General features: G+C 36.9%; 1 protein-coding gene across 7 annotated transcripts in view; it reads right to left on the minus strand.

The window, feature by feature from the left end:
• The window catches only part of chd5.S (chromodomain helicase DNA binding protein 5 S homeolog), a 133582-nt gene that overhangs the window by 49365 nt on the left and 69696 nt on the right, over window positions 1-14521 (minus strand). For all 7 annotated transcript variants that reach the window (XM_041571481.1, XM_018227958.2, XM_041571479.1 and 4 more), the window contains exons 10-15: window positions 13377-13574; window positions 12875-13086; window positions 5981-6112; window positions 5107-5209; window positions 3414-3605; window positions 1946-2146 (exon numbers count right to left, since the gene is read on the minus strand). In XM_041571481.1, coding sequence (XP_041427415.1) covers window positions 1946-2146; window positions 3414-3605; window positions 5107-5209; window positions 5981-6112; window positions 12875-13086; window positions 13377-13574 — 1038 coding nt within the window. The remainder of the gene's footprint in view (window positions 1-1945; window positions 2147-3413; window positions 3606-5106; window positions 5210-5980; window positions 6113-12874; window positions 13087-13376; window positions 13575-14521) is intronic.

The following is a 14521-nucleotide window of genomic DNA, read 5'->3' on the forward strand; positions in this document are numbered from 1 at the left end:
GCATTTTTAGGGTTAATTCAAGGACTAACCATGGCAATGATATTTTTATTTAATTGCAGAATAAGCAAATCATTTCAATAAAAGTACAATATATAACTAGAGAAAGTGGGGCTTAGTAAAAAGTCAGAATATTCCAGAGTGTGGAAGCCACCCTGAATGGTGAGAGCCCCAGAGTGGGGGAAAGTCTTGAATGTGTGCTGTTAAAATGCTGTTGATCTATGTTACAGTAACTTTTATATTTGGAAGAGTTTATGTCTGAAGACATGGTGTACCTGTCATTATGTTTCAGATCCTACTCTTAACTGCCTACCATAGCTAATTTCCACCAAAAACTGTGTGTACAGGCAATCAGCTTGTTATAGAGAGAGAAAAACAAGGGCTCATTTACAAAAATGGACACACAATATTTGCTGTCTGTCTAAAGAATTGTGAGCAAGTGCGCTTATTGACTCAAGGGAACCCTGGTGCTATTTCCACCCTAAAGATTTTACTGTACATTTAAGTTTGACAGCTTCAGCCTAATTTATTGAGTATACAGTATATATGGAGTATATAAATAAGTGGATGTACACCACTTGATGTTTCAGAAGTTTGTGTTTATAAAAAAGGGGCTAACAAGTGACACTACTATGATAATTAATCTTATGAGAATAGTACTATATAAATACTGTATACATATTTACTTTAAGTACAGGTGTATACGTATATTAAGGGGCAGATTTATCAAGGGTCGAAGTGAATTAGAGGGAATTTTTTAAGTTAAAAAATTCGAATTCAAAGTAATTTTTTGAATACTTCGACCATCGAATAGGATACTACGACTTCGAATTTACTTCGACTTCGATTCGAAGTAAAAATCTTTTGACTATTCGACCATTCGATAATCGAAGTACTGTCTCTTTAAAAAAAACTTCGACTTCAATACTTTGCCAATTTAAACCTGCTGAAGTGCTATGTTGCTAGCCTATGGGGACCTTCCAGAGCAATTTTCTAAGTTTTTTATATTCAAAGGAAAATCATACAATAAAATCATTCGAAACGTACGATTCGAAGTATGATCAGAGTACGATGAATAAAATCTTCCGACTTCGAATGTCGGAGGATTCTATTCGATGGTCGAATTTCGAAGTATTTTCCACTTTGAAATTCGACCCTTGATAAATCTGCCCCTAAGTATCAATCCACTAATATCCACAAATGTAACAAAATTTAACCTATTATTAGGCCTCATCGTCCCTGATGAGTTTATGAGGGTGCAATCGGGAGATGTATGCTATGTCTGATATAGGTCATGTACTCTGTATGGTGACATTATAGTCCTCTGCAAATTCTCTGCCTTCAAACAGATGATCAAGAACTGTCCACATTTGTTTTACGGATTACTAGAGGAACTCTAGGGGGCGGATTTATTAAGGGGCGAATTGAAGACTCAAATTTTCAAATTTTTAAATTTTTTTAATGGTCAAAACTCTCAAATTGAGTTTTAATTCGAATTTCAAGATTTATCATACTCTGGCCCTTTAAATTCGACTATTCGCCACATAGAACATGCCGAGTTCATGTAAAAGTGAATGGGAGAGATCCAGGGACCAATTTTGAAATGTTAGTAGCCTTCCAGACATTAGAGTGTTTTTCAGAGTCAAATTTTGAGGGATGTATATTCGAATTTAATAGAGTTTAAAAAAACTCACATTAATTCAAAATTCAACCTTTAATTATTGTGCCTCTAGATGTCAATAAGTGTTCATGAGCCAAAGAAGACTCATGAGTGATGACATATATTTGTATGCAGAAACTATCAGCAGTAAATTAATGGGACTACAGTGATTTCCCAGTCTGTATACTGGTTTAGTGTGGAATAAAATGTTTCAAACCATTCCTCACAATTGTGAAATGAGATATGCAATGCAATCCAATTGCGTATATATAATATATTAAATCTTACTTTCATGCGAAACACCTTCTTCCCACTTTTGATGGCATTGTCTTCAAAAGAAAACTCATTTTCTCTTATAACTGCTCGACTGTCTTTATCACCAATGTATGTTACAACATAAAATTCCGGTGCCCACATCTCAAATTCCCGTTCCCAATTGATGATAGTTGACAATGGTGCACTGACCAAATATGGACCTTTGGAATGACCCTGTTTATAAGACAGAAGAGCTGATTTACAAGGTATTGTTATTAACAAGCATAAGACTTTCCAGTGCAGAGTAAATATTTCAGAAACTCAGGTATAATATTGATAATTACAATTCTGTACCATAATAACTTCCTTTCATCATGATAAATAAATGTTCCAAGCGCAAACAATAGTTTTCATGGAGAAATCAAAGGGTGACTTTGAACTAACCACCCAGCAAGGTAAAATTGTATGGGCAAAACAATAGGGACACTCGGTTCTATCTATATAAGGTTCCAAAATGTTCAACCAAAAAATAGAAGCAAACCAATAAAAACAAATAATTTGCTGCCTCAAAGGACTAAAAGTACATTTCTACTTGGTCCATAAATATTAATTGCTTTGCCTAAAACTGGCCACAGACGTGCAGATTTTAAACTTTTCACAACGAACAATCAGTTGTTTCTGTCTGTTCTACTACTAACCATTCAGATTAAATAAGGAGGAAAAATAAATCAGACAATGTTGTGTCCATTAATTGACAGGCAGCAATATTACAAAAGTTAAGTCCAACAAGCAGTAGTGACAATCTCCCATTGATATTGTCTGATAAGCAATACATGTAGTAGCCAACCTAAATCTTTTAACCTGTCCAGTTGACTAAACCACTGATCGCCATGGCACGAAAAATGTCAGGACTCGCCAAACACCCCCGAAAATCATATGAAACGTCATTTTGCATGACTGCATCTGTACATCTATGGCCAGCTCGACTAGATTCAGTAAGGTTTTTTTCCTACTAAAATATAAACCGATGCAGTCCAGGATCCATTTCGATTTTAAAACATGTCTGATTAATATCTACACGATTTTCAGCCAGATATCGGTCAGGGAAACCCATCGGAAGGCCCTGTCCACTTGCAATAAGTTGCCGACTTTGTCTGTCAGCAGCTTTCATTGGCCATGTATGGGCATTCAGAGCTCTGAATGTATGGACATTCGAAGCTGCCTTAGACTTACAGTATCCTCACTAGATACTCTCCTTTCCACCATTCTGGTGTTAATGGCTCATTTTCAAATCAGCCAAATCCAAAATGTAATAGACAACACTGGATGTTGAAAATTCTTAATAATCAGGTATTAAAAGGCACAACATTTATCCAGGTGCAGTAACCCAAAGCAACCCATAACCACATGATTTATAGTTGTTATAGTTTATTAAACCAGAAGTAAACTTTGCACCTTTTATTACATTCCCCCCATAAGAAATCTGTGACTTATAACATACCTCTTTGTAAAGGGAGTAGAGGAAAACAATAGTCTGGACAGTCTTGCCAAGACCCATTTCGTCTGCAAGAATAGTATCGGTTCCTTGTGCCCAGGAAAACCTTAACCAGTTCAATCCTTCTAACTGGTAAGGGTGTAACGTTCCTCCTGTAGAATCTATGTACCAAGTCTGTTTATCAAACTTTACAGTTGGCTGTATGAGAGATACAAGAAAGTTGTGACTGACAGTTTGTGGAAAACGCCATTATTTCAACCATTTACAAATGATGAGAGCAAATATATGGAGAAATACACATGGCCATTTGTAGGTAATGACGATAATGTAATTGCTTTATTTACATTCATAAAAGCAGAAAGGTAATTAACATGACAGCTAACCATTTTATATATATAAAAGCGAACAATCAAAGTATTATTGTATAAAAAGAACAGAGGCGCCAAAAGAATAAAAGGATATAAACGAGTTTAAAAACCAAAACTTGGTAATCAGAGGAGGCAGTAGTGGACTTACCTCCTCCAAGCAGACACAAAACGACTGTAATTAAGCAGTCAAAATTTATTAACGAACTCCAATCAGTACAACGCATTTCGCGGGCTCAGACCCGCTTCTTCAGTTACAGCATCTGGCAGTAGTATACACACTTAGCGCTTAGAGGCGCTAAGTGTGTATACTACTGCCAGATGCTGTAACTCAGCATTGCCTGAAGAAGCGGGTCTGAGCCTGTGAAACGCATTGTACTGATTGGAGTTCGTTTAAATTTTTTGCCTCTGTTCTTTTTATACAATACTAAGTCCACCCTGGGTGGAGGGTTGATACCCTTTTTCTATCTACAGAGAGCGACTTCTTAATCCTGAGTGGGGTCAGGACAATCTCCCCATCTGCCTTTACAGTGGTTGCCTATTGGTAACCCTGGTTTGTGAGTATATGTTATCTACTCTTATTTCATTATCTCTTACCAATACATATTACACTATTGGGGCTCTTGGTGTTCCTTTTGTTAATCAAAGTATTATGTACTATATAAAATAATTTGCTTTCTGGTTTGTCCAAAAACACATATGCTGCTATATGTTTAGAGAATAGGGTTAGACAATCTTTGGGGTACAACTGTTACATAATACAGCTCCCAAAACCTCTTCAATTTGAGCTTACAGGGGGGAGCTTAGAACTGTAGAATGGGACAATGTAACAGTTATAAATGTTTTAAAATTAGGAGTCTCAACATCTTTTTGTTCAGAATACACAGCAAATGTGGGCCTGGACATTCCCATCTCTGCACATACAATATTGTGTTCTTTGTTGTGAAGATTCAGTTCACACTGTGAAAAAGAATTCAGTAGAGTATCAGTTGTACAGGTATGGAAAGAGGTCCCTTATCTGGAAACCGATTATATAGAAAGCTGCATTTAAAAAAATGATTTCTTTTCTTGTAATAATAAAACAGTATATTGTGCTTGATCCTAACTAAGCTCTGTGAATCTGTCTTGGGTTTGTATCGATAATATTGGGTTTATTTAGTATTTAAATATTTTTTAGAAGACTTAGAAAGGAAAGATACCTTATCCAGAAATTCCCAAATCCCATGCATTCTGTATAACAGATCCTTTACCTGTATACTGTAAATATGGCACTGAGTACATCATATACAATGTCTGTATAATTATTATTTGCTGCAACTTATAAAAGTACATACATCAACTATTGGGGCTAAAGGTGGTTTTTCCAGATTCTCATCTTTCGTCTTTTTGTTCTTCTTAAATCTAAGAGGTCTTGCATCTTCACCGAGCATCAACTCCCTAAAGGCAGATTATGCAATATGAAAAAAAGCACTTACTTTTTGTTACAATTAGACAAGATTACCTTATCTGTCAGATAATTGCACACAAACCTTTCCAACGATTGATACAATATATGTCATGAAATAATAAACAGATGTACAGTGCATACGGCCAGTGTCGGACTGGCCCACTGGGATACCAGGAAAACTCCCGGTGGGCCCAGATGTCAGTGGGCCTCTTGCTTCTAACCATTTGGCCCATTTCATGGCTATTCCCTATTTCTTAAGGGGCTTAATAATGTAAGAATAGAGTATAGCATGTAGAGATAAAAGACTAGAAGAATAAAGATGTTGAGTGAGGAAAGGAGGAGTAATAGTTCGGAAAGTGGGCCCACCGTCTAAGGTTTTCTGGTGGGCCCCTGGCATCCCAGTCCGACACTGCATACGGCATATTGTCAGGCATTTGTTTTCAACCTTTGGTATTGGTGACAGCATAGTTAGCCATCATCTCATTTATATTAGAATCTATTTATGTTATGTTTGTGCAGGTTGTTTATATGACGAAGAGTCCTCCAAAATCTGAGGGTTCATTTCAGTTTGTGGAAGAATTTAAAAAATGATCACTATCATTATCGGCAGTGTAGCTGTAGCCTTGACACAGTTACTGTATAACTTCAGGATCAGGAGGATCGGGTGTCTGATAAACACCTCACAGTAATAGTTTTCACTTCCAACAATTTTTTAGGCATGATACAAGATGGCTTTTCAGCACAACAAAGGAGTACAGTACCTGTGGTCCCAGTAAGAGTGTTTCTGGTTTTCATAATCTGGAATGTCTATATTGTTGATTTCCCATGTGCACTGATCATAAGGCAGGTCCTTCCACTTGATCAGATAATGAACGTCTCCCTTCTTATCAAAACTGAACAAAATAAATGTACATAAAGACAAAAACAGACAAACAATCGATTTAGTTACATTACAGTCATTTGCACTGCAGTGTCTGGGTACAATTTTACAAATTACATTCTAGATTGTCTTTAACTGTAAGTCAAGCTGTAGAGAAATCTAAGGAGCAAGTAACAATGAGTTTGAGTTATCATAACTTTATAAATACCCCTATAACATATATGGGCACATTTACTACGGGTCGAATTTCGAAGTGGTAAAACTTCGAAATTCCACCATCGAAATATAAAAATTCGATAGTCAAAGTTTTTTTTGGATTAAATTTAGCAGTTTTCGATCTAATTCAAATCGTTCAATCGAACGTAGAAATCGTTAGAATCGAAGGATTTAATCAATCGAACGAACGATTTAAAAAAAAAAAAACTTTGACTTCTAAAAACTTAGCCAAATACTGGCTATAGGTTCTAGCATTTCGGCAGGTTTAAGGTGGCGAAGTGTAGAAGTCAAAGTTTTTTAAAGAGACAGTACTTCGATTTTCGAATGGTCGAATATTCGAAGTTTTTTCAATTCAAATTGAATTTTGGCCTATTAAGTACCCAACAATTACTTTGAAATTCGAAGTTTTTGAATTCGAAATTTCACTTCAAATTCACTTCAACCCTTAGTAAATGGGCCCCATACTGTATATACAGTTACAGCTCTAATTTAAGTACCATATATATCAGCATATTATAAAACATGATAGTTCAATAATAAATGACTTATAGTTCTCAAACATAATGCTGTGGTGTCAGGAAACCCAGACTTTCACACTTCACCTGTCTTTAGGAATAATGAGGCAAAACAATAAACATATTACATATAAAATACACTAGATATAAACAGTCTCTGCAGAGTCATTTCACAACCCAATAAACACCACTACTGGAGCCCTAAGGGAATAAAACTGTCCCTCTAAGGACCCTTTCATGGAACCGTTCATGGTCCCTTTCATGGACCCTTTTATGGAATACTTCAGCCTGTGGGTTTTGTATTTTAAGTTCAAGCTTCCCTGTAATAAAACTTAAAAAAAGAAACTCGTATTTAAAGAGTTAGTTCACCTTAAACTTAACTTTAAGTATGTCATATGATGTCCTATTAGCAACTTTTCAGTCAGTTTTTTTTATACCTTTTAAATGGGGGTCACTGACCTTGGTAGCCAAAAACAACATGTATCTGTGAGGCTACAATTGTATTGTTCATTTGAATGGCAATAGACTGCAAGAGGTGATCCACTTTGGAACTCTTCTACAGTGGCATAACTATAAAGGTCTGCTTCCTCTATAGCTAATAAGAAAATACCCTCCTCCCCAGTCACTCTCTTACCTGCGAAGAGGAAAGGGGGACCCCAGTTGGCACTGAGTGGGTGGGGCGAGGGAGTGGGCAGAGCCTGGGCAGGCGGAGGTGGGACGGGAAGTGGGTGGGAGGATGGGAGTAGGAGTGCATTGGGCCCCTCTGAAGATTTTTTTGCAGGGGGGCCCGGCGCACTCTAGTTATGCCACTGCTCTTCTAGCTCAGGCAAAATACTGAAAACTACCTTTTTTGCACTGACAGTAATGGAAAGTAAAGTAACTCTGCAGTTTATGCACATCAGGTGATTACTGCTCTGAATTGCTCGATAACCTGTGATAATCAACTGCGGCACAGGAGTCAGAGAAATTAATATTATTGTCAATGCAAAGGTATTTCAAGAGTTTTCACCTAGAAATCATCTGGGCAGAAATATAATTTGCGTGCCTTTACATTAAAAGATAAATTAGACAAAAATCCTTTTCAGGCAATCATATAAGGAAAGTTGTAACATACCATAATAAGATTTTGCCATTGGGAGGCTTTCATTTTTTGAATGTCCGAACAACACAAAATAGGTACCTATACATTGTTCTTGGTTGTACCAGTCAGTAAAATTGAGACTTTATTGGAATTGAGGTTTTAAAGGTCCATTGCAGTATATACTATTAAACAACAGGCCCCTCATCTATAAAGATCCTTTAAATGGTAAACTACCAGTTTATGTCATAACAACAAATTTATGGATAGCAAAATGTGTTACTATAGTTCAGGGTCGCTCACAAAAAAGTGCTGTTGCATAAGCAATGTATAAATAACCCCCTTAAGATATACCAAACAGAAGTTTATTAAATTTAGGGTTAATACGTTTCAGAAAATCACTGAGTGTACCCAGCAGGAAGCCGAGCCAAATGCTGCATTACGAGATGAAATGATCTCATACAATCAGTTATAATACCTTTAAATGGGCCATGATAAATTATTCGGCTACAGCAAAGAAAAACAAGGCATAAATTAACTTTCTTTTATTGTTATTAAGAATTACCACTAAAAGTTACAGTAACCTAGCACTGCAATTATATTATGCAGATCGTATACACTTAATATTAAAATCTTAAAGCAAATTGCAATGATGAGAAACTATGCATCTTACAGTACAAAATAGATGGAGCTCCATTATTTATTAAAGGCCTGCCTTAACTAAATGCACACGCAGCTTTCTATTTTAAGGTTTAATTAAAATGTCTATGAATAATTGTACTGAGTAAAAAGAACGAGAAAATCTCAAAGCAAAAACGTATTCAGAATCTCCCCCCCTAGCAGAGTCTATACCAACCATTTCCACTACTGGGCACAAGCTCATATGACTTGCAGACAACTGTATGGTACATTATTTTTAAGAATCTTTAATGAACATGGACCAGTATGTGGCAGTTTGTGTTGGTATACGGGGTCTGTAAGCTAGACTCTACCGCTACCAAGTCAGAAACATAGTCAAAAATTAATTCATGCTTAATGCTTCAATTAAAATATATGCAGCACAAACCCCTGCATTTATTTATGATATATAAATGTTAAAACAATAATGTAGAGGCAATTCTTCTGATGTTGTTCTGCTTAGAACAGAGCAGAGAAACATCAGAGACTCTTTAAGCAATGAAACATTAGAAGACCTCCGTGTTCTTCTTCTGAAATTTCTGTCAGTGAAGTGTTAGGGGTTTTCTTATTCTTCACTTCTTCAGGCAAGACAAACTTTTTCAACTCCTCTGTATATCTAGTGCTGGCTCCATCTCCGCTTCAGTTCTTTTGTCCTGCCACTGGAGGTATGACAGCTTCAGAAGAATAGCTACCATCTTTTTATCCATTTCGTTTTTATGTTATTTTATTTGGATGTACTTCTTATACAATAATCGGTTCAGAGGAACTACTACTGGAAGAACTCACTGAGCAGTCCTGACCTATGGCATGACTGATTTGAACTGAACGATGGCACAAAGAGTTCCCAGACCAACCCTAGCCACTGCCAAGCTGTGATATTCATAGAGCAAAGTCATTAGATGTGGCTGGGTTCACTGAGCAACCCTTTGCCGAAACTGCAATATATAATAATTGCAACCCGACAATAGGGGACATGAGCTGTTGGCTATATGGTAACGCGAATGTATGTCCAAAGTGGGAAGGAGCACACCAGAATAAGCAGGCAATGCCTTAAGTCATTTGCAGATTTATTGAGTACACAAGCTTTCGGGGACACAACCCCTTCCTCAGGTGCAATATGGTAACCTCACTTATCACTAGACACTCTGCAATTCGGCAGAGTTCACATGAGAGACTTGCAATTGAATTTCTTGAAATTGTGGAATGGGAACAACCATGATTTATCCCAATGAATACCAGTGCTGCAGATCACCAAACAAAGCCTTTTATTGGAGATCAGCACAATCAGGAATGCTGTATCCTAGTGCTTCAGGACAGTTGAGAATCCAGTCAGACAACGCCACTGCAGCAACACATGCAAACAAGCCTGGAGGGAGGTATTACATCTGCTACGTTAGACAGAGACCATTCCAGGACTGTTAAACTGGGAGGCAAGCTACAATGGATCCAAAAAAGTGGGCACTCCATCCAGAAATATTTCAAATGTTAATGAACAAGTGGGGCAGACTAGATATCAACATCTTACCAAATTACAAGTCTAATGTGCCAGAACCAGGGACCTGGAAGCATTCATCAATGCCCTGGTTATCCCATGGACATTTTACCTAGTCTACGCATTCCTCCCTATTCATCCTCCCCTGAGATCAAGATCAAGCAGGAGGGCACACATACCATTCTCATAGCACCAGCGTGGCCCAACAGAACTTGACATTTAGATCTGATCAACATGTCAACATGTCACTGTGTAAGCCCTGGACTATACCAGGGCTCACACAGGGCGAATCAAATACAGCGAACCTCAGAGATTACAATTCTTGGAACTTGAAACACGGCACTAAGAATCAGATCCCCCAGTAGGGACCTTCCCCCACATTGGGACCTTAATTTACTCCTCCGGGCCCTCCAATAACCACTATTTTAGTACTATTAGTAGAGCTTAAGTGACTGACCTAGAAAGTTGGCTTCCTAGTGGCGATAACATCAGTCAGGGGGGTTTCAAAATATAAGTGCTACCAATTAAGGAGCCTTGGCTGGTGAATTACCAAGATAAGACCATCCTCAGAACTAGGCCAACATTACTACTTAAGGTGATATCACCCTTTCACTTGAATCAAGGTACCATTCTCCCATCCTTATGTACTAAGCCAGCTAATGCAAAGGAAAAAGTAATTAATGTAAGATGCATTTGTGACAACAGTCATTTGTTTTGAGGGTTTACATTTCTATGTGCCTTAGTAAGCTAAGCAGAGACTTTTTTGCAAATCAACTAAATAAGAGTTGTGGTATTTCAGAAAGGCTCAGTACGCCAGAAACATTCCGAAGGTTAATGGCAGAATGACTTGGTACTGAACAGAAGAAGGAAGCAGAGAAGGTATAAACAAGGAGTAGCCAAGAGAAACAGGGAGATGAGAAAAAACAATTAAGAAATAGAGCACTGGAAAGGGTAATCCATAAAAAGGCTAGGAAGTATAAAATGACGAATAACGAGTGACAAAGTGTTGCACAAGCTCTGAGCTCCTAATTACATGTTAAAGGGAAACTCCACAAAAACACAACTTAAGCTTTTTTTGATGTATATTGCAAAGTTGCTTGAAAAGTAAACATAATTTCAAGCAACTTTGCAATATACATCAATTCAAAAATATGTAGACTTTTCATGATTTTTTAATGGTTTGGAACAGTTCCCTAAGCCTAGCCACCTGCTCTCCTGCTGATCTGTCTGACTACTTTGCTGAGCTGGCTGACTACTGTTACTTTGTATCAGCAGCCAGCTGTCCTTAGCCTGCATCCTCCAAACCCCACAATTCCCTGCACACATGATTTCAATAAGAAACAGAACACCACAGTGCAATGCATTGTGGGTTATGTAGTTCCTGCATGCTGCCTGTAAGCTGTAGAGAAGTTGTTACAATTTGTAACATCATTGTTATGTTCCTCCTTCCCTGTAAGGATTTCAAATGTTGCAGATAGAGAACTGTTAAACAACTGGATTTCACTATAGAAAATGGCATTTATTCATACTTTTTGAAGTTGAAGAAACAGGTAACTGTAATGGGTAAATAATGGTTTTTGTGTTATGTGGGCCTCTTTATCAAATTTTGGTTTGGAAGCCGGAGTTCCCCTTTAAGTGCAAGCTTTCAGTCATTTGAAGACTAAATGGTCAGGTAAATGTCATTCTGTTGCTGAACACTGTGTCACATTCAGCTTTTGTTCTTACATGTTCTCACTATGGACTGATACAGATAAAATTACAGAGCTGCAAGCTCTTAATTGATGTCTAGGTACTTTGATTTCGATAATGGGTATAACATCTCTAAAATGACAGCACCTAATTAAAAAAAGCAAAAACATTTTCTTATATTACTCGGCTGATACAGATACATAATGCACACATGGAATTTAATATGAGATACTCTCTAATCACAAATCAGCATAACAAATGGTTATATGAAAACTCATTACATGAGTGCATAACCAAGTCCAGTGATCAAATACCAACTGCGCTCCCAGTCTCACAAGGGCATATACTTACTGTAGCAGGGGATTTTGATGGCACATACTAAGGAAAACCTGCCACATTTATTTTCAGTGCAGCTGCATTTCCGCAAGGATAGGTCCTGCTTCACAATTAGATTCAAACTAGATTTAAACTAATATGCTCAGATATATGATATATGTTGCTGTTATTACTGATGTGGTGTTAACAATAAAAAAAATGTATGTCAACTCTCCTAAATCTGATATACTTATAGTATTCCCAATGGGTTTTTACATAAAAAATCAAAGAAGCCTTAATCCTGAAAATACATTTCTGCTATATTTGAAAATGCATTTGCCCATATTACCTTTAAACACACTGCCAACAATTTCAGAATCTCTTAGCTATGAAGTCACTTTATGTGTTGAACCTCTATCCATAAGACTTGAGTCTGCTCTTAGAATGTTAATATTTTATTAGTTGTGTGTTTTATTTATATCTATATATAGAAGTCTAACTCTGTGTTACTGTCAGCCACTGGGCTTGTACAGCATATCAAACACACAGGATTCTGTCACTTAGGATAAGATATCTGTTAATCTTCATATTGTAACTAGTTTATACAGTGAATGTTCACTCTTTTAAAAAATACCAAAAATAAAATATTTTCCCTGTCCATCTGTTAAATACAGACCTGAGCCAATATTCCACATTTCCCCATTATAGCCCATGTACATACAGTAAATGCTTCCTAGTTGTGTTGCTCTAGTAATATATATTTTACACCTTATGGGCTCTGTGACCCCCTACCTGTGATTCATTATTCGATGTATCATCATCCATTCTGCTTTTATGCCATATCGGTAAAACTTTTCTTCCATCTTTGCATACAGCGGATCTTTGTTTTTCCGTTTTTCACTTTTGCCGTCTTCATCCCCAGACCCATAGTCATACGGAGGTGGGTCATCCATGTCATTCTTTCTTTGGTAATTACGAAACATAACTGTATGATACAATTCTAGCTGTAACGATAATTAATTACAATAAAACATTTAAAACAGAGGTGAAATACATGTTTGAATGCACAAGGGGAGGCATGTTCCCTGGCTTCCCACCCTCAGATTTGTACCTTGAGGATTTTTATATCAGTGGAATAAAACAGGTCAAACCATGACAAGCAGAATCCATTTATATAATATTACACTGAAATGAAATGTATTTAAAAATATTTTATTATTCATGGCCATTTGGGTATATTCTCTCAATTCCCCATGCTGTAATGGTGGTTTCTTTACACATTGAACTTCCTCACCTGTAATTCCTTAACCCAGGAGCAGTGCCAGTAGGACAGCCCTGCCCATTTGACAAAGAATTCTCTTTCTGGAATGCCATCGACAGGCTTTGGAGGTGGCATGAGGGGATCTATATCGGAGGGGAAGCTTGATGGAGGGGGAGGTTCTCTCCATGACCAGTGTAGTATTCGTTGAACTTTGCCTATCAAAGGTGGACACTAAGGATAAAACGTAAATAAATGTGTCAACTCCTTTGTCATACATGAAAATAACATCCACTTATGCAACATATATACAAAAGCACTATTAGCTATGTATATCAAATACAAAAAAGGTGCTTTTGGTGCTGGCTGACCACTTGTTTTCTCTTAAATCATCCTTCTCTCTTGATAGTAGCTTTCATCAGCTGGAAAATCTTGGTGCAGTACAAACAAACCTCAGTACAAACAAACCTCATCAACTGCTTTCTCATTGAATTTTTTTAAAAAAAATTCATTCCAGCTGTTCTCACCTCTTTTCCTTTAAACCAGCAATAATTTCCACTTACCCTTCTCTTCTTAATATAATCTCTCTCCATGTTCCCAGTAAAATCTCTTCCGCCTGTTCTTCCTTACATCCATTCCACCAACCTAAACTTTATTCTGCTCCATTTCCAACAATTTTGGCCTCACTCACCACTACACTTCTAGTTTTTAACTGCTTATCTCACTGTGTTGTCCCTTCTTTCTCACTGAACATTTTATCTATATTTATATTAGTAGTAGTTATAATAAGTAGTGCCCTTCACAATGTCCTTGCATTTATCCATGAAAATAAGTTTATTTGATTAACATTCAGTTCAACATGAACCATATGTATATTTTAGCAAAAACAGAATAAACAAATAAAACCCAGATATAAAAGATGTGTATGGTTCCATCTTTGAATGAATCATTTTTATTCATGTAAATAAGCTGTATTGAAACATTAAACGCCTTATTTATCAAAATTCAGAGAGTATTTAAATTAAAAAAAGTCAGACCAATGTAGAATCTACAATTGGACCTTATTTATTATCAAAAAAGCAAATCGGATCGTTAAAAACTCGATAAAATCCAAATTGTACGACTTTTTTGGATTTTTTCCCAAAATCGCTCGTTTTTTTAGACTTTTTTTTAAATAACTT

This window comes from Xenopus laevis, chromosome 7S (genome assembly GCF_017654675.1).
Source record: "Xenopus laevis strain J_2021 chromosome 7S, Xenopus_laevis_v10.1, whole genome shotgun sequence".
Classification (NCBI taxonomy): Eukaryota; Metazoa; Chordata; class Amphibia; order Anura; family Pipidae; genus Xenopus; species Xenopus laevis.